General features: G+C 37.3%; 1 protein-coding gene across 4 annotated transcripts in view; it reads right to left on the bottom strand.

The window, feature by feature from the left end:
* Nucleotides 1–865: 865 nt before the first annotated feature.
* LOC111052995 (neural cell adhesion molecule 1) overlaps nucleotides 866–22,456 on the bottom strand; it is a 522,721-nt gene continuing 501,130 nt past the window's right edge. For all 4 annotated transcript variants that reach the window (XM_039421336.1, XM_039421337.1, XM_039421338.1 and 1 more), the window contains one exon: nucleotides 866–3,102. In XM_039421336.1, the coding sequence (XP_039277270.1) occupies nucleotides 2,996–3,102 (107 nt within the window). In that variant the 3' untranslated portion in view covers nucleotides 866–2,995. The remainder of the gene's footprint in view (nucleotides 3,103–22,456) is intronic.

Genomic DNA, 22,456 nt, shown 5'->3' with positions numbered 1-22,456 from the left:
CCTGTGTACAAGGGAAGGGGTGGGGTACGCTCACTACTTAGCTTGAAGGATCTCTACGTGCTTATTTATTCTGACAATCGCAAGTACGCCATCTCCGTTTTCTCTGAATCTCACAAATGCTTTTTGTGCATGCCGGTTGGGACGAGGTCGTTGAAGTCAAGGGGGTTCAAGATGTAGTGCCAGTGTGAGGGGGGGGGGTTTGTGCGTGTAGATGGATTGATCCAAGGGGGGCACTTGTAAGGAACAGACTGCGCATCTGCCTTGGCTTTCCAGTCTCCAGTCTATATGGACCCTTGGTCAGCTGGATAATAGGCTACTAGAAGGATGCTTGCAGGCCCATTATTCCCATCACAGTTAACAACACCTCTCCTGCTAGCCCATATGGGCTCCTACAATAGTCACTTGCTGCCCCCTTATCGCATTATGCGCCGATACCAGTCTTCAATTCATTCCTGTTTGAGTACGCAGCGTTTCAGAAATTGCTTCATCACTCACAAAGTCCTTTGAGGTGTTGGACTCTAACTTCATTCGGGCTCAATAATTGACTGTTGGACAAAAGACCGTATTGGAGATTAATTAACGGAGTTGAGTTTTGAATCGAATTACATGAAAATGTGAGCGGAAGATATTTCATCAGCTGGAGTCACTGTTATTTGCAGACTGCTGAAGCAGGAGTATATAACTAGTATAATGAGATCCATGTTCCGAAGTTAGTATTCTACTAACATCAGTTCACTATCCTTGTCTATCATCACACAAAGCTGAAATGTTTAAATGTTTAAATGCTTTGCAGTTTCAGGCCAACCTATAAGGTTTCTTATAGAGCGATTGATCTTGTCGAAAGGGTTAATAATGACTATAATGGAAGGGATTCACAATAATATTTTTATTTTCCACATATGTTGATGAAAACAGTAAATTTTGATAATACATCTTTCCATCATGCAAAAAATCAGTAGTTACAAGAATCAAATATTTTTTTTATTTACAATATTCACAATTGAAATGCTAATTATCTAGTGCCCATGTAATGAGCGTGATATATAATAAGCTCTGAGAAATTAATTTAACGGCTTAAAAGTTAAATTTCACTTTAGTCTATGTACAAAATTCTTTTCTTTTGGCTGGTGAACCATAGTATGAAAAGTTTCTAATGATAATAAATGTTACAACTCCACAATATACATTGATGGTCGAATAAACAACAATTGCCCATAACATTTCAATCTAAACATATAAATTTTAAAGAGATTCAATTGGTAAGTATAGTTACCCCTATGGATGTTGAATGTTGAGTTAATCGTTGACAAGAAGGTCCACACGATCACGGTACAATAGATTATGAAATGTTGAATATAAAATAGGGATTATTCTTGTAGCACCTCCCATTTATTACTCCATGACTCATTCTCAATTTTAAGAATGTTCCAGCCCATGAATGAGTACTCACTATGTAAAATATTGCACGAATATTTTTGTTTTTAGAGACTCTGTCCTGATTCAATAAGTATAATAGATACCACTACACTGTGGATTTAATAATCATATTATATACAGCAACGGAATATGAATTGATGAAGCAAAATACGAAATACATTGTTTGGATACAAACAATTTTGAAGAAGCAATTTCTCATTGAAGTTTCATGTTCTTATGAGTTTATCAAGCTCCCTTCAATAACTTCATGTCCAAGTTGTTCATGTTGGGCTTCAATGTTCATTGTTTTCAATAAGTAGAAACACTTCTCCAATTGACATTATACAAAAATATCAGGGAAATAATCATGCTACAGAGTTGATGAAACTTTGCAATTCAATTAAAATCATCAATTTATGTTTTTTGTTTTGTATAAAATGTTGCTTCTTTCTTGTTACTCGATCATTCTCTTATCAAACTTCACAAATCGAAGGCATGATTTTAATCATGAAATCGAATTCATTATAAACTCAACATAAAAGGAGAAACTGGTAACGCCTATGCCGTTATGAGGTTACAATCGATATTAGGCTAAATCAATTCAATCAATATGATTGGACTAATTCAATTGCACTTTTTCAGGATTGAATATTACTAATGAAACTACGAGCTTAACAATTGGAGCATTTCCAAGCTGAATGGAAGTTTATCTGGAAGACAGCTCCAGTTTTAGAAATAAGTCACAACTCACAATTGATAAACACAAGATGGAGCAATAGTATGAGAATATAGGAAAACTGGGATTAAACAATCTTCAAACAGCCAACAATCACATATTCCAACAATAATTTCACTTCTATATTCTTGACACAAAGACCGCTACAATGTTCATGTTACTAATTAAGTATTTTTATCGTTGTGATAGTTCCATTAATTCAAATAATGGGCAGATCCTGTGAGGTCAAATCAGCATCTCTTATAAAACATCGCAGAGAATCCACTTCAATAACTTCGCCAACGCTACATTTTACACTTGCTGTAGATTTGTTGCAAGATTCAGCAGTATTTACACTATTAGAGGTGATAACTTATTTCGAGAAGATGAAACAGGATTGGAAACAGTAAACTATGTTCAGTTCAGTTCTGGCGCGACGGCATCACACCGACTGTTAATCAAGTGAGGTTAGATCCGAGCAAGATTCGACAGATTAACAGTATTGTGAACGAGCAGGCAGGCCCCCCTCCGTTCGGGAGATCTGCATCTCGCTCCAGTGTTGAGAATTGAGGCAGCGGATTTTATGAAGTGTGTTGACAGAGATTGTCTAGGATTACGCGATCCTTTCTCCTTGGCAGCGCTTGTGGAGATTAGAAGACAGTTTTGCTCTCCGTTTCCTGTGAAGCCGCTGAACCCGTCGTCAACATAGACGAATACCGTCGCAGATCCTCGGTAAACTTCCTCGACAAGCCTCAGCTTGAGCAGAGCATCACCGTCAAGCCGCCTCCCTCATTCACGCACTAAAAGCGCGCTTCGCATCGCATCGGATCAGTTTCATTTGTAACTCGACTCGTGACTCATCTCTTATCTGGATGCGATCACCAGCAGAGGCAGCACCACAAACCACAGCATCACGTCGATTCCTGAGCCTGACGATGACTTTCTCCTCGATATGGCTGCCATCTTGTCACCTGCAAATATACAATAGGCTTTCAGATATCACATGAATAACGGCGATGTAGATAATCATCAAACACAAATAACTTGTGGCAAGCTCTCTTCAAAACGCAGAGATTCTATTGTCATGTGAATGCGTGTGGAACAACCTCCAGTTAGTCCAATATAGATGGCTGAACGAATTAGTTATACCTTCATTGATATTTCTTATCAACTAAAATCAAAATAGAATAGCGTATTGGTCTCCAAGTAGGTACCTATAACTATAACTATAAACGAAGTTGGTGGGAATATTATGAAAACAGCTAGACATTTCTTTCAAATATAATTTTCAGAAGGTTCCATTGGGGATCCTATTCGAATTAAAACAATTGACTTTCTATAGTTTCGAAATTTACGCCTGCCATCTTGGTGCCGTCATATCCAACTTTTTTTAATACATCATTGCGATTGCAGCATTTTTCTTCAATCTGGAAAGTAGCAGAAGTCATCATGTTGCAAAGGCCTGGGAAACATCCACAAGAAGCAGAATCATACTACCCTATATCTCTCTCATCTGTGATTTCAGAGAGTTTGAAAAATTTCTGATGAAAAGATTGTCACCAATAATAAGAATGAAGAACCCAATTCCAGCTCACCAATTCGGTTTCCGGCGGGAGCATTCCACTTTGGACCAAGTTCATAGAATCACCAATATAATAGAAAATCCATCAGTGGAAAAATCAATATGTTCAGCAGTTTTCTGTGATGTGGCACAGACTTTTGACAAGGTGGGGCATGGAAGTCTATCAAGCAAGCTCTATGAACTTCTTCCAATACGACTAGTAAATCTCCTTGCATTTTAACAGACTATTCCGAGGGAAACAGGGGTGAAACAGGGGTCTTTGATTTGAAGGAAATAAAGGCTAGTAGATGGTAGGTGTATGTTTCATTGCTTTTTTTTATGACTTTTCCCCTCCTCTACCCACCAACTGCACCCATCCTGTGTACAACCCACCTCCCCCACTCATGCCGCACAACCCCGCTCCACCACCGCCTCTTAGAAGGAGAAGAACGTCTCTCTCACCCTCCCCCGCCAATTAGAATGAACCTCTCTCACTCTCTCTCGCTCTCACTCTCTCTCTCTCTCTCTCTTGAGATAAGAGATAGAATGTTAACGGCCTGACGCTATTCATTTCGGCTCCTGTTAGTTTCTCGAGTTTTGCAAGTTTTTGTTATAGTTGAGTTCTGATTTTTGGCTGACCTGTGCAGTGTGTGCTCATCTTCAATCACTCCAATTTCAAATTCTCATCTTTAGTGGTTGCTGTTATTTTAACAATTTATTTTGATCATGCCTAATTCTTCGCCAGCAGTGCTAAGGAGCAAGCAAACCAAGGTCGCAACCGGCAGCGATAAGGGTTCGGCATCAAGCGATCGCCCGTCGTCCGCATCATCCTCGTCATCAACCAAGGGGGAGGGGTGGCCGCTGATAAAGGTATGCTTAAACAATTTGTAGCCGAACTCTTGTCAGATAACAAGTTCCTTGACAGTCTCGTTGACCGTGTTGTGATAAAACTAAATGATACTCTCGATGAACTGATTAAAGCACGTATCCAGAGCGAGTACGAACCGCGTTTGTCAGCGACGGAGAAAAGAATCGACTCATTAGAGGCGGAAATACAGGACATCAATAAAAAGGCAGCATCTCGATCCGAATCGTATGAGCGCAAGTTAGTCGCTCAAGAACAGTATCAACGGCGTAATAATGTTCGAATATTTGGCCTGCCGGAGACTAAAGGAGAAAATATCACCGAAATTGTCACAAAACTATGTGGTGAAAGATTAAAAATTGCGGTGGATGCAGCGCAGATCGACCGCTGCCACAGAGTGGGACGTCTTCCGGGAACTGGAGTGACTCAGACGAGACCACGAGCTGTTATCGTCAAATTCGTGAGCTACCAGACCCGGCGCTCGGTGTTATCGGCGAGGAGGCAGCTCAAGGGTTCTGATGTCACCATAAGAGAGGACCTTACTAGACGAAGACATGCTCACTTCTGCGAGGTTGCCGCCAGAGTGGGTATCCGGAATGCGTGGACGGTCGACGGCAGAGTGATGTGGCGCGAGGGTGACAGAATCCATTCCAGTGAGTCGTGAGCAACAATATTGTATCTATTCTGTTTGCATTTCAGCTTGGACTAAAACTCTGAATTGAGAATTACCTAAAAGAACAATTTTATATAGGCTACATATATTTTTTTCCATTTATTATACAGTACATTTAATCATTTCACCCAATTGACAGTTCATATTATTATTGCAGTTAATAATATTCAGTAAATTATTGCTTATTTCAGCTGATTATTACGGTTAATTCAGATCACTTCTATAATTCAATTTAACTGATAAGATTCATTCATCCACTTAATTTCATTCAATTAGTCATTAATTATTTTTATTTTATAGTTCTTTTAACTCTTTTAATTCTCTTCATTGTCAGTCAGCTGGTTGGATGAAATCTGAGTCGGTATAGCATTTCTTATCAGCAAAACCTTCCATTCAGTCAAATCCATAGTATATAATTATTGTCTTGACGCTACTTTTGCATTATCTGTATTTCTGTGTGTGAATGAAGAGTAGAATCTCACGTGTTCTTGTGATTGTGATCTGGTTGTCTTTCTCATCCCGTTATCGTGACTACGCCTCACTTATATGTTGCCTCCGTTCTCTGTTCTAATTCTTCTAATCGGTAGGGTTATCACTTAGTCAACATAAAGTTACAAGATAACATTATTTTCTTTCCTATTATTATCGACTATTTACTCCTTTTATTATTATTTTTACTTATATATATTTTTTAAGTAATCTTCTCATTTTTCTGTCTCACAATGTAAATAAGTTATCGCTCATACCTATATTTATCAGCATGCAGTTCATTGCCTTATATATATATTTTTTTCTCTCTAATTCTCTACCTAATTACAGTATCTTGATTGAGTTATCAGCCTTCTGCTTCTTTTTTCTTCTATCAATATTCGTTATTCTTGTAGTAGTTATATTATATGCATTAACTGTATTAGTATGTTATAATTATCAATGGAGCCGAACCGCCTAGGCCATTTAATATAGCGTTATCTTATCGTTTCATAGCGCTTGACTTCTTCACTTGATTATTTCTTCTTCTATCTCTTATGATTCCTATATTTCTTCTATTATTTCCTTCTTTGTGTGTGTGTTTCAGTATGAATGTGATAAGTGTATCTTTTTTAGCTTCTCATTGTTTCGCCGATTCACCCCTCTCTTCTGCCTTGCAGCTTCGTCACAGCCACCTTGTCTATGCAGCAGGATGACGATGCGGCCGCGCTGAGTGTCGGCGATTCCCTCAAGCGGGCATTCTCTCCTTTCCCGGATCGACTTAAGATCGCTCATGTTAATGCGCAATCCCTTCTCTGTCATATAGATGAATTTAGGCACACTTTCGAGGGCAAAGATTGTGACGTCATTCTTATATCCGAGACCTGGTTGAAACCGACAATCCCTAATCGACTTGTTGCACTCCAGGATTATGTGCTCATTCGGAATGACCGGTTACACAAGAATGGGGGAGGGGTTGCTGCATTTGTCAAGCGTTCTCTGCTGCCTGTTCATAAGTTTTCCTCTGATACCTCCCGTGCAGCTAGACCTGAATACATGTTTATTGAGGTTAAGTGTAACGGAGTTAAAATGTTAATAGCAGTTTGCTACAGGCCGCCTCATATTGGGTATATGTCAGAATTTGAGGAAGCACTACTTGAGCTGATGGTGCCCTATGAACATGTGGCTATCATGGGTGACTTCAATACTGACTTACTTGGACCTGATACTCATGACAAAATACAACTGACCACTATGTTTTTTGCGAATGGTATGACCTTGCTGCCTCTCCAAGCTACGCACCATACATCCACTTCGGACACATTGCTTGATCTTATTGCAGTTGCCGATGTGAGAGCAGCTGTGTGCCATGGGCAGATCCCCTTTCCAGGCCTTTCTGCACATGATATGATATTCCTAGTTTATAATATTAAGAGGCCTAAACCTAAACCAAAAATAATCACTTACAGAGATTATAAAAATATCAACTATCACAATTTGTTCAATGATGCAATTAACCTTGACTGGTTACAGATATTCCAACTAACAATGTTAATGTTATGTTGGACATTCTTAACCACAATATAGTTTCTCTTTTTGAAAAACACGTTCCTTTAAAAAATCGCAGAGTAACCAGAGATCCTGCTCCATGGCTCACAGATGAGATACGCCAGCTAATGAGGGATCGAGATTATTGGTGCAAAATTGCAAGAGCGTCAAAAAGCCCCAATGATTTCAACCATTATAAGCGTTTGAGAAACTCTTGCAAGCAAACAATTAGAAATGCGAAATCTACATTCTATCGTAACTTGATCTCCTCAAAGCGATCATCAACTTCATCTCTTTGGCGTGCTCTGAGGGAGATTGGGGCTGGCAAGGAGAGGCAGGTACCGACTGTTGCTCACTCGCTGGATGATCTCAATGACTTCTTCACTGACATCCCTGTAAGTTTGGACCAAGCTCGTGCTCACTTTGACTCTCTGCCTGATTTTCATCCAATGAGGACTTCTACTTCTCCAATGTCACGGAGCAAGAGGTCTTCTTGGCTGTTCATCGAGTGAAGAGTAACGCTGTTGGTGCAGACGGTATCCCAATCAAGTTCATCAAAATTATCCTTCCTTTTATTCTCCCATTTCTCACCCATTTGATCAATACCTCACTTTTAACGTCCGTTTTTCCTAATGACTGGAAGCTATCCATAGTGATTCCCTTGAACAAGATCCCTAACCCTCTCTCTCCATCTGATTACAGGCCTATAAGCTTATTGTCCGTTTTGTCCAAGGTTCTGGAAATTATCGTTCACTCCCATTAAGCTCATTTATCCATGTTCTGGATTGATTGGTGACTTTCAATCGGGGTTCCGTAGTGGTCATAGCACCACCTCTGCACTCCTGAGAGTCACTGACGACATTCGTAGGGCTATGGATGGTAGAGAGTTAACAGTTCTAGTCCTAATAGATTTTAGTAAGGCATTCGATAGCATTTTCCATCCTACTTTACTTTATAAACTCAGAAACTTAGGTTTTTCAAACTCCACTGTGGCATGGGTGAGGTCCTATCTCCAAGGTCGGTGTCAGTGTGTGAGAGTGGGGATGCCTCTTCACGGTGGCGTGAAGTGAACAGAGGAGTTCCTCAGGGTTCGGTATTGGGTCCTCTGCTGTTCAGCATCTACATAAGTGACGTGACAAGCACTCTACTTACGACCAGACATCACCTGTATGCCGACGACTTGCAAATATACCGGCACTGCAAGAAAAATGACTTCGACATCGCAGTTGATGAAGTTAATGCTGACTTGACTCGTTTGGTACGATGGACTGAGAATAATGGACTAAAAATTAACGAGACTAAATCAAAATCAATAGTGATAGGTTATTCAAGACTTTTAAACACACTTGACATAACTAACGGACCATTTATAAAATTGAATAACATACAATTGCAATACAGTTCTGACGTGAAAAATCTAGGACTTACAATGACAAGGACTCTTGACTGGACCAGCCACGTGACTCAGACTTGTAACAGGGTAATTGGGGGGATCATGACATTGAAGAGGATCTCTGACTTCATTCCCTTTTCAACGAAGGTTATGTTGGTCAAGACTCTGATCTTCCCGATCTTCAACTACTGTGACATTGTGACTCTTGACATGACAGTTCAACTTCTGCAGAGGATGCAGCGTGCACATAATTACTGTGTTCGCTTTATCTTTAACCTGAGACGTGACGACCATGTAACTGAATATTTTAACAGACTTGAACTCATGAAGCTGCGTGAGAGTAGATCACATCATGCTTTGTGCTTCCTCTTTAAGATATTGAAAACTAGAACCCCTAAGTATCTGGCAGTAGAGTACCGTTACTTGGGTGATTTTGGTCGTGGAGGAACGCGGCATGGATCCCATCTGCTGGCTGTCCCAACACATAGGACTGTTATGTACAACAAGTCGTTCCTTGTGACAGCCTGTAGTTTGTGGAATTCTCTGCCTGCTGAGCTAAGGCTTGTTGAGGGACATCGTCGGTTCGGCGCGGCTGTCTTGCGGTGGATCAGAGCTGGTGGACTCGGCTGGAATGTTCACTGAACCTTAACGTGTGTGTGTGTGTGTGTGTGTGTGTGTTGTGTGTGTGTGTGTGTGTGTGTGTGTGTGTGTCCTTTCTTCCTTCTTCAATTTATTCCTCTCTTTCCTCTTTTCTACTTCTATCGAAATGATCTATGGATTTTGAACTGACGTTTCTTCCGTTTTCACTTTCCACTTTCTTTTCACTGATTCAAATTAGAAAGAAATTTTAATTTTGTTTTCTTTCTTTCATTCGCTATTTGGAAGTTTTTATTATTTTGTAAAATTAGTTTTTTTTTTATTTTATAATCTTTGTTGTACAGTTTTTAGTTTTACTTAGAATTGTATTGGAGGGTTAAGTGTAAGAGAGGGCCGGCTGCGCCCTAACTTCGCCCTCCTAGGTTTTTAATAAAGGCAGTCAATCAATCAATCAATCAATCTCTTCAATACATAAAAAAAAAAGAAGAAAAAGAAGATGATAATGATGATGCTTTCTCTCCTCTCTCTCTCTCTCTCTCTCTCTCTCTCTCTCTCTCTCTCTCTCTAACAAATATTGAGTCTATTGTAGTTGAGTGTAATAAGCGTGTGAGAGTTTCTCTAATGGTAACCAGAAACATATTATATACGAGTTTTCACCCAGAGTGCAAACTCCTATTCCTCATAGGGAATTTGTAATAATTTACACCATTTTATCAGATTGTGATTAGACAATAATTACCATCAATATTCATTTTTTCACCTTCTTTGTCTTTCTACGTTTTTTAACTCCTTTTTTACTGTGGGAATAAACTCACATCATATGATGAGGGAGGTGGGGGGAATCAAAACGACCACTTGTGATTGAGGGTATGGCTTCAAATAGAAACCTCTACCTGCAATATGCTGTTTCAACTGAGCAATAGCTTTTTAATAAATAAAGGGTGCTACAAGTTTTATTTGTTTTATTTATTTAAAAGCAGCCCATTTCAATAAGTGTTTTATATTTTTCACTAGTATAGCTTCAATTGTTGATGTTAATCCAATTAGTCTTGATTTAGAAATTTGTTGTCCAGCCAATTCATATCGAATTTCATCGAAGAGATTTCCAATGAGGTTACTGGATAATATATACTTGGCTTCTATCGGAGCATCCTCAGCCTTCGCAGCTGGTTTTGTACACTCCACTCCCCCTTCAATAAATATAAATGATTTGCAGGGAAGGCTGTACTGATCCATAGAAGCCACATGGATGCGAGCCTCATTTGAGGGTTCAATTTCTTGACCTGAATATACTGTATGAGTATGGAACTGAAATTTAGTAATATCATTATAGAACTCGAGTTGAGATTCAATGTCAAGAATTTCACTAATTGCTGCACCGTACATGATGCCAATCTACTATGAATCCCAACTTTTCCAATATTCTCGCGCTTTTCGGTGATATAGCACGTAGCTTTTTAGGTGTTGACTCTATCACGTTCGAGTCTCTAATGAGCTCCTGTGAGCAAATGCTAGTGTGAGGTTTGAAAACGAGAAATCCCATTTAAAGTTCCTTGTTTTTCACGAATGTGAACTCTAATTGTAATTATAACTCCTCAGAAATCAATAAACGATCCTTCTTGATCTTTTACCTTTACATTTATGCTTCGAATTCTATGTGTGTTTGAAGGCATATAGATTATTGGATTAAGGGTTTCATTTATTAAATATCCACTAGGCACTCTGGGTGAAAACTCGTATATAATATGTTTCTGTTTACCATTAGAGAAACTCCCACACGCTATATTACACTCAACTACAATAGACTCAATATTTGTTATGCTAACTAAATGCTGAGAATAATGCCATTTATTCAGTTGTAATATAACATTATCAAAACCAAGCATTTTTCCTATTGAAGTAGACAATGTGAAGTCAATAGGCTTATCAGAACAAATTTCAAGCTCCATAGTATTCGCGTTAGCTCTTATATTAAGTTTCTTTTCATCGCTATTCAACTTAGTCTTCAAAGCTAATATAATATCATCAACTACATATGCACCCGTATCAAGATAATTATCACCATGATGATTTATCACCATATTTGATGCTAGAATTTTTACCTTTTATAACATTTGCAATGCTATTGTAAGTACAGAAATTAATCAATCCAATTTCCCATTCTTTATTTTTATTCAAATCGAGAATTTCTTGCAAATGTTCATAGAGGTCACTTGATCTAGATCATAATGTAATAACAACCATTTTGTATGTTTTCACCACAAATACTGGATTACAACTGGTTCGCGAAAAACAAGAGCATGAGGTGCCCACAAATATCGGTATTTAATGGTTGCATGTACTCAACATTGTAAAAAATATTCACACCTGCTTCTTATTTCCAATATTTATTCAATTTATAAGGTGGTTGTAGATTACCAATTGGATCAAAATAGTAATCATTTGATCACTGTTTCTTATACACAACCCAGTGTGTGCCATGTCCAGATTGACTGTCTAAATTAACAATACAATTCTCATTTTTTAGAATTTTATTAGGTAATGTATCTATCATGTATACACCTCATAGGGGAATTTGTAATAATTTACACCATTTTATTAGATTGTGATTAGACAATAATTACCATCAATATTTATTTTTTCACCTTCTTTGTCTTTCTACGTTTTTTAACTCCTTTTTTAACTTTTTTTCTGTGGGAATAAACTCACATCATATGATGAGGGGTGGTTGGGGGGAATCAAAATACGACCACTTGTGATTGGAGGGTATGGCTTCAAATAGAAACCTCTACCTGCAATATGCTGTTTCAACTGAGCAATAGCTTTTTTCCTTAGGGAGGCACTATGAGTTTTCCTAACACTTGTGCTCTTCTTATTCTTTCTCAAACCACCGTCAAATGCCAGGGCCGGACCTAGGGGTGGGCGGACTGGGCGGCCGCCCAGGGTGACAGATTTTGGGGGCGGAAAATTTTAAGGAAAGAGAAACTTTAAAATACAAATACATAATAAATCCACAATATTGGATGTGGATAGTAAAATTATATGAGAAGCTTTTCCAATTTCGAGCTAATGAAGAGTTTTCTAAGATCAACAATATCCAAGGAATGACTAAATGGTCTAGGGAACATAAAATAACTCAGTCCCTAGATCTTGAAGAATTGGTGAAGGAATTTTCCCTTGCTAAGGTCAGATGAGTTCTACTTAATAAAACAGGTGTGTTAGACAAGCTTGTGTTGTAGAAATTGTAGTTTTAATTACTTGGCAAGTTAAGTAGGCCTAATACTATCTTGCAGTCAACGTCTTAAGTCTGTGCAAAGGCTGAAAATAAACTGATGGTACTAGGCTACTGGTGATATTTTTCAATGTTTTTCAATCTGTATTTATTATCAAGCTATCAAAATAAAAAAGATTTCTTAGGAAAACATTTTTCCCTGATAATTATTTTCTGAGATATGAGAGCCTAAAGATTGAAATTTTGAGACAGAACATTTCAATTTCGGTAAGAGATAAATCCATGAGATTTGAAGGATAAATTCTTCATTGTATTGTTGATTGAATAAAACTAGATAATTTTGAAAATATCCATTTTTGAGAAAGTTATTCTTTTATTTACCAAAAATAACTCAACTAACTTATTTTTGGCAATTCATTAGTAAATTGAAGAATCACTTTCTCAAAAATTGATATTTTCAAACTTTTTGTTTTATTCAATCAACAATACCATGAAGAATTCATCCTTTAAATCTCATTGATTTATCTCTTACAGAATTTGAAATGTTCTGTACCAAAAATTTAAACTTTGGGCGTTCATATCTGAAAATGTAATGATCGGAAATAGTATAATTCGCACCTAGAGCAGAAAATGAGATTATTCCGGCTCGAAATCGGTTTTCAAGTCCGAGGCCGTAGGCTGAGGACTAGAAAAGAATGAGATCCGGAAAAACATTTTTGCCCTTGGTGCAAACTGAAACTGACAGAACCCTTAAAACTAAGAAACTAAATAAGAAATTTGACAACCTTCAGATTAAAGACAATAAGGCTAGGAGAGTGACAATTGTAAACACAAGTAGGGGAGTTGTATACAATCTTTCAAGCCACAAATTATCCGAAGTTGAAGAGAATGTTCTGAAAAAAGGTTTTAATTTTGCAATCACCCCCAAAACCTTACTCCATGAGGAAATTATATCCTCTATTGAACCAAGTCTTGAAGAATTGAAACACATTGAAGCAGAAGAAATCAGACAAGAAATCTTTCATATTCTGAAAAAATCAAATCCTCCCAAGCCCAATTAACCGAAAGAAGAAATCACAACCTTGAAAACCATTCCTAGAAATCCCTCCATAGTGATCTTACCAGCAGTGTAACTCTACAGTAGTTATGGATAAAACAATATATAACGAAAAACTAGAGAATATCCTTAAAGATGCAGCCTACAAGCCGGTTCAACGAGACCCCACGACCTACCTTGAGAAAATTACAAAGTCAAAAATCAGACAATCAGACATCGACCCAGATACCCAACTTAAATTAATTCCGAGAGAGAAATCTAGAAGGTGCCCAAAAATTTATGGCCTTCCAAAAATACACAGGCCTAGCTGGATACACTACTCAGACCAATAATTATTGTGAGTGCTATTAACTCACCTACCCAGAAACTTGAACGTTTCATAGCCAACCTCATTCAGCCAGTCTTTGAAGAATCACAATCATATGTGAAAAACTCCTATGATTTTATCAACCAAATAAAAAACATAACCCTAAACTCGGGGGACATACTGGCAAGTTTAGACATCATTTCCATGTACCCCAACATGCCTGTTGATGAAGTCCTAATCATCATGAATCAAAATGCACACTTTTCTAAATCAATTATCGACCTGACAAGCCACTGCCTGAAAAATACATATTTCATCCACAGTAACTAATACTACAGACAAATTGAAGCCCATTATTGTTAATTTCATGTTTTTTGATGAGCCAATGCAAAATAAAATACTTATTTTTATTAAATACCCCTTATACAGGGTGATTCATAATTATGGTAAAAAAATTTAATACGTGACAGTAGACGTAAAAATAATAAAAAATGTTCTTTTAAACATATATCCATAAACGCTTCATTAGCGAGCTATACAGGGTGAAAGATTTCGCCCGGAATTCAGTTCCTCTGGTGGAATACACCGATGCTGAATTGTTTGGGGACTAGTTTTTGAAAAACTTATGCTGGATTCATATGGAAAAATATCTGAAAAATTGAATAAAACTAGTCTGGAAGCTGTAGTTTGAGTTGTTTTTGAGAAAAAAGTTGAAATATGCAAAACATCTAAGTAGAAAAACACAGACTTCTACGTTTGATGCCCAATAACTTTCTTCAATAACCAGTGAACTTTTCACAATAAAAATTGTAAAGAATTTAATTCTGAAAAGAATCATGTAAGCTGTGTAAACTAAATTTGAATAAAAGTTGAATAAAATGTATTCTTATGTAGTACATTACACCACAAAAATTTGCTGTTTTATGAGGAGAGAACTGATAACTACTTATAGGTTGTAGCTGATTGCAAATAAAATATTGGGTTTTGTATTAAAAGTTATATTTTTATATGAAAGTAACATATCTAAATGACATTAGACTCAAACCAAAAGACTAAATATGATGTTCAAAGTGACCTCCGTTGTTCTGAATGCGTATTATGTTCAGACGTCTTCTCATCGATTGTAGGACCCGTTCAAATATTCCAGTCTGCTTTATCATTTCTATTCCGTTCAAAATCCTTAATCGGAGTTCTTCAATGGTATCAATCGGAGTATTCTATACTAAGGTTTTCAAGTGTCCCCAAAGATAAAAATTCAAAGGATTTAAGTTTGGTGACCTAGCTGGCCATGGTACTGGCCCACCTCGGCCTATCCATTGATTTGGAAAGCTGTGATTCAGGTGTTCACGAACAGCAACACTGAAGTGTGCTGCAGCTCCATCATGCATAAGCCAAATGTTTTGGCGCAACTGGAGAGGTACATCTTCAAGTAAGATAAATATAGCTCCTCTCTCAAAAAGTTTAAGTAGATTATGCCTTTAAGCCTGGGAGGAAGCTCGAACAGAAGTGGATGATCTCCTATGATTCCTGCCCAAATGTTTATTGAAAACTGATGTTGTGGAAGATTAGGTTTGATGGCATGAGGATTCTCATCTGCTCAAATATGTTGGTTGTGGACGTTAACGATAGCTGTTCTTGTGAAGTGTGCCTTGTCAGTGAATGAAACGGTTGTTAAAAAGTTTGGGTTAACAAGTTCTTCTAAAAACCATTGGCAAATACCAGCACGGGGAATACAGTCTCGTGGCAATAGAGTATGCAAGTATGCAATTACTGAAGGTGGTATGGATGTAATTGTTGATCTTTTAGTATCCTCCAAATGATAGATTGATTGACATTGAACTGCACTGACAATTCTCTCATGCTCTTCTCTGGATGTTCATAAATTTCATTAAGAACTCGTTCTTCTAACTCAACAGTCATAGTAGATCGAGGTCTGTCTGAATAAATGTGCTCTTTGGATATCAAAGAACATGTTCCAGACAGACGTTGATGAATAGTGGCAAAAAACCTTGAATTTGGACATACTCGGTTAGGAAAGTTCTCTTGATACAAACGTCTTGCTTCAGTACTATTACAGTGTCCCATTCCATACATCAAATGCATGTCAGCTAATTCGGAGTATGAATAATGTCTAAAATTACCTGCAATTTTTTGAAAAGTAAACACTTAACACAAAAGCAAAGTGAAATGGTTACAAATAACTATTTAATAGATTAATCAAAAAATCTGGTGTGGCGCACTCACACAACTTTCCTTGCCGTTATGATAATTGATCACCTGACGCTAGTGTGCACGCGCATCTCAAGTCTACTTATAAACAAAGATCTGAGCCAGCTGGTGACAGGACAATAAAGCTGGAGACATACGAGGTCGGCTATCTCTTCATAGTGAATCATTTGATAGAATCAACAGTTGCCAACAGCTTGCAATTGAAATAATAACATTTTCTGGAATTTCGTGCTTATTTTCAATTTTAGGTGGAAATCTTACTGAACATTAATTATTGTAGAGATTTTCATGCTTAATCTTTTCCACTCAAAATTTTTTGTTTAAATTTTATCTTAAGCCTGATAATAATTGGGAATCTAAAATCGAACTTTGCATAGATGGGGCGGAACTCCTGAAATTTTAACAGATATGAGACTTGTGGCAGTTGATAGAGCTTATCAATTACTATTTTTGGTATGAATTTAATCGAAATCGTTGGAGCCGTTTTTGAGAAAATCGCGAAAAACCCTGTTTTTGACAACATTTTTGCCATTTTAGCCGCCATCTTGAATTGCATTTGATCGAAATTGTTCGTGTCGTATCCTTATATTGTAAGGACCTCAAGTTTCAAATTCAAGTCATTCCGTTGATTGGGAGATGAGATATCGTGTACACAGACACATATACACTCACACACACACACACTCACACACACACACACACACCACACACACACACACACACACACACACCCACACACCACACACACACCACACACACACACACACACAACACACACACACACACACACACACACACACGCGCGCGCGCACACGCACACATACATACATACACACACATACACACACACACACACACACACACACACACACACACACACACACCACACAACACACACACACACACACACCACACACACACACACACACACACACACACACCACACACACACACACACACACACACACACACCACACCACACACACACCACACACACACACGGACACACACGGACACACACGCACACACACACACACACACACGGACACACACGGACACACACGCACACACACACACACACACACACACACACACACACACACCACACCACACACACGCGCGCACACACACACACACACACACACACGCACACAGACCAATACCCAAAAACCACTTTTTTGGACTCAGGGGACCTTGCCTTAAAACGTATAGAAATTTAGAATTAAGAAATCCACCTTAATCTTCTTCGGAAAGCAATACTTTCCTTACCTATGGTAATAGGGCAAGGAAAGTAAAAACACTCCAGCAGAGCGATTGATGATCGACCGGGGAGCAACTGTGGTTCGACCGGGGACGGGAGAAGATCTAACATCTTCCGTAACGTTCATGATGGGTGCGTGGGCGGTGCGACTGTGGTTCGATGGTGGTACGAGGGCGGTACGAGGGCGGTACGAGGGAGGAGCTTGCTCGGTGCGGGTTGGAAGCGCGAGTATGAGTACGCAGCTAACAGTTTGTTGTTTTGTTCAACAGTGAGGTAAAATATTTCTGAAAATAATTTTTAGCTGAAAATTTCTTTCAAATATTTTTTCATTTGAAACAAAATAAATCAGCTGTTATTAAAATCCATGTTTTCTTTGCAATCAGCTTCAACCTATGAGTTATTAGTTCTCTCCTCATAAAACAGCGAAATTTTGTGGTGTAATGTACTACATAAGAATACATTTCATTTGAATTTAGTTCACACAGCTTACATGATACTTTTCAGAATTGAATTCTCTACAATTTTTATAGCGAAAAATTATTTGTTTACTGGTCATTGAAGAAAGTTATTGGGCATCAAACGTAGAAGTCTGTATTTTTCTACTTAGATTTTTTGCATATTTCAACTTTTTTCTCAAAAACTACTCTCACTACAGCTTCCAGACTAGTTTTATTCAATTTTTCAGATATTTTTTCATATGAATCCAGCATAAGTTTTTCAAAAACTAGTCCCCAAACAATTCAGCATCGGTGTATTTCACCAGAGGAACTGAATTCCGGGCGAAATCTTTCACCCTGTATAGCTCGCTAATGGAGCGTTTATGGATATATGTTTATGAGAACATTTTCTCTCATTTTTACCTCTACTATCACGTATTAAATTATTTTACCATAATTATGAATCACCCTGTATAAGCACATACCGAATTTTTATTTTCTGGATTGAAAAAGTGTTTAGTTTTACAAATGTATTTTTCAGATTGATGAATCATTTTGTTTGAATTGTATCTGAAGACTGAAAATTGGGATCTAAAATCAATCTTTGCATAGATGGGGTGAAGCTCCTGAAATTTTTACAGATATGGGACTTGTGGCAGTTGATTAATGATTTTTATAGGTATAAATTTGATCAAAATCTTTGGAGCCGCTTTCGAGAAAATCGCGAAAAACCCTGTCTTTGACACATTATTTATTCAAATCGCACATATTTTATGAAAATCTTCAATAATAGAGGTTGATATACATTAAAAAAGAAAACACCTCATAGTTCTTCCTCAAGTCATCACTTGCTCAAGTTCATCACTCATATAATTATGGTAGATATTAGCACTCTTTCCACTCACATATTTGAAACTTTGAAACTTAATTGTAGATCTGTCGTATTTCTTATTCACTCGTTCATTCCATTAACTATTATATTCAACTGTAAATATCTTCGAAACGGTTTGAGATATTGAAGTGTGGTTTCTGCCATTCATTCTCCCAGTAACAATACTTATGTCAAAGCTGCTACCACAAGTAGTATGATCAATATATTACGCGTGTGTTACAGACAGACAGACATTAACGGAAGCGAGTTGATGTGAAAGTAGTATATTATTCAGCTGGAATCCTGTGATTGTACATAAAAGATAGATAGTCTGTTTGTTAGCTCCCGAATAGCATCAGCTGTTACAAATGGAAGGAAGAAATAGTTGAAACTGCATTAAATTATCATTTATTCAGCTGACAACTCATTTTTTCCTTTTGCACTTTTGATGTTAATTTGTTATATCCTGAAAACGGACAAAGGAGTGAGTTAATTCTATGGTTCAGCAAACTTAATCTGTGAAAAGGTGATATAAGAGAATAAGTGTTGAAATTTTGAGGCTGATTGATCGAATCGTTTAAAAGTTATTGTAGAACATACAATCAAACACAAAGACGGACAACGATTTTGGCCTTGAGTCAAAAGTACTCGTCAACGCTACTTTAATAAATTATGAAAAAAGTGCATTATGAGGAGGGAAGATGATGATGTTGATGATGGATTTACTAAATGAAAAAAATAACTGAGAAAATGGATCATTTTCTTGATCTGCATTATAGTCTTTCAACTACTCAAACTTGGCTATTGGAAAGTTTCTATCAGTCTGTAATAGAGAGTCGTGAGAATTTCACTAATATATCGAAGTTGTTTACCATTATTGGAAGCATTATGGGAGCTCAAACAATATCTTGAGCACATGATGACGTAAAGTTGTAGATTATGCAAGGATCTGATGCATTCCACGACTTTGGCTATGAGGATGACCATAATTATCATTATTATTATGAATCAATACTCATTAAGTGGCTGTGCTCATCACTGAGTATTATAGTTGATATTATCATTATTATAGTAATTTTCCTTTCACTGGAGTTCGTTCTATTTCTACAACTTTCCCTATCATGTTCCTGTACTTTGTAAGCTTTACGTGTGTATCTGTGGAAACTACATTTTCAGGAAACAGCATGGTCATTGTAGAGGAAAACTAAATAAGAGATTGTCAATAGGCTTGGATTTTTCTCATTATATTCTCGAGACATCAGGAAACGAGTTTCTGTCTACAAGAGACAAGAAAAACCGCAACTTTGAAGAGTGGCGTCTCATTAATCATCCTCCACTTCCACTCAAGTCGATATGAATTTCCTCTCCAGCTGAGCCTGCTTGATGAGGGCAATAACATTTTTTAATCATCGTCTCACTTCAGTAAGCACGATACCTGAATTTCAGAGCTTTATAACTACAGTCCTGATTAAATCATGATCATAGTCTCTTCACCATACAATAAATGTCAATAGCATGGGAGGAATAACGTCAAATACCGATACATGGAAACTTCCACTCAAGTCGATATGAATTTCCTCTCCAGCTGAGCCTGCTTGATGAGGGCAATAACATTTTTTAATCATCGTCTCACTTCAGTAAGCACGATACCTGAATTTCAGAGCTTTATAACTGCAGTCCTGATTAAATCATGATCATAGTCTCTTCACCATACAATAAATGTCAATAGCATGGGAGGAATAACGTCAATTACCGATACATGGAAACACACTGAAATAGAAGAATCTATACCAAACATATGAAATCAACGGTGAAATATTTATCATAATAGATTGTTTTAGAATTATCAGGATATGCTATTGTCTTATACACCTTAATTTTTGCATGAAGCGAGTAGGTATTTTGATTATGAAGAGAGTTCATAAGAGAAATCATAAGAGTTCATAAGAGAGATATCCTTTTGCCAGGAGGGAATATTATATTGTATAGTGATTTATATAGTGATATTAAAGCGCAATAAAAGCTTATTCCGTTCCTTGAAATAATTAAAAAGTACTTAATTGAAAAATTCTACATGGATGAGCAGTGTAATTTTAGATCTTGTGAGATTCAACAATTGATATATTCTTGTTATTCGTAAATAATATCAAGCATTATAATGGTATATAAATGATCTCGTATGAATGATGAGAAAACCATTGGTCATCCAATTGAACTATTTTATATCGAGATTGTCTTTGGACCAAACTCTTATAAGCTCTTAGGCATGGAGAGGAAGAATAGATGCTAACAACGGTTACGCTTGTTATTGTAATTTCAAAGCATCTCATATGAAGCAAACGGAATGATAATGATACATTACATCCTCGTCAACTTCATCTTGGCTGTAGCAAGATCTCAACAGATGACATCAACAGAAATGTAGCTGCTCGTATAGCAAAGTGAAGGACATTAGAAAATGAGACATGTAACGATCATCAATTCTAATGTAAGATTGTAAGTCTGAGTATCACAGCTATCCATTAGGGAGAACGTGTCTGTGCCATAATATGTAGCGATGATGGTGGTGGGAATTTTGGCCAGGGAGGGGAACTGAAGGGAACTTGTGAGGGGGGGGTGAATGAGCTTCTCTACCAGCCTCAAGGTGCATTCCAGGTTGCGCCTGAAGGCAGCTCGCATATCTCACTTTGTGCACCTGTCATAATCAAGTTACGTCAAATACTCGTTCCTGTCTTGTTCCAACCCAGAAACATTTCCTCAACTATTCAACTATACAAATACCTCCGGTTATATTTCTTCTTCCTATCTTCAGATACAGCGTATAAAGCTTCTGAACTTGTTTACCTTTCTTGAGCAGCACAGATAATAATAGATTCTACCAGCTGACTTCCATGGTGTAAAATGATATTGTATAACATAACTAGCTTGCCCGGCGAACTTCGTACCGCCAAAAAGTCATTTTATCTCATGTCACACTTAACTCTATTTTGTGAATCATGAAATTTATCTGGCAATCAATATTTTCATTCACATCTCAATATGGACTTCCTCAGTCGGATGTACTCATACGGATGTGCTCAGCCATGCAGCATTTATCATCCCGAAAACGTATTATTTTGAATCATTAGTGGTAATATTATCAGTAAAGTGTTGAATTGATAAAAAATAGATAGGTTGAACCAGTGTTTCAAAGATGAATTCAATGAGTTCATAATTATTGTTGATTGTTAATAGATGGTCCAGGAAATATGCGATATACGATGAATCACACAGAATTCCATATTTTTCCCATCTTCCCTTTTACGATAAATATGAGCTAAGCTGAATTCAACAAAATTGTAAATTATTCTGTCAGTCTTCAGTGATATTAATGAATGCAATATGAACAACTCTCTTAAATAATAAGGTAAATAATCTTTTTCCAACATATCAGTTTCTCAATGATATATGAGTGATAATTATTATTTGTATAAGTCTTGTCTTCTAAGGAATCATTATCTACAGCTGGTACCAATCAACTCAACTTCAACTCCAAACTACCGTTTTAATACCAGTACACAGTTTATCTGTTTATTACAGCTGGTAACTTCAAATGCTAAATCATTTTATTATCACAACATGATCTTGAATCATGATAATCTTCCCGTTTTTCGGTAGCCACTCGGCCAACAATTTCGAAAACATAGGTATGTGGAATGGAATCTATATAATAAGAGAGAGTGGGGTTGTGTGTGTTCATGTGTTCGTTTGGTCACATCAAAACATGTCAACTTGTGGATTGCATACCGGGAGAACGGGAATGATTTAGATCTCCAAATTTTGCAAA

Source organism: Nilaparvata lugens, chromosome 2 (genome assembly GCF_014356525.2).
Source record: "Nilaparvata lugens isolate BPH chromosome 2, ASM1435652v1, whole genome shotgun sequence".
Taxonomy (NCBI): Eukaryota; Metazoa; Arthropoda; class Insecta; order Hemiptera; family Delphacidae; genus Nilaparvata; species Nilaparvata lugens.
The sequence above is the reverse complement of the archived record's forward strand: the minus strand, read 5'-3'. Positions and strand labels throughout refer to the sequence as shown.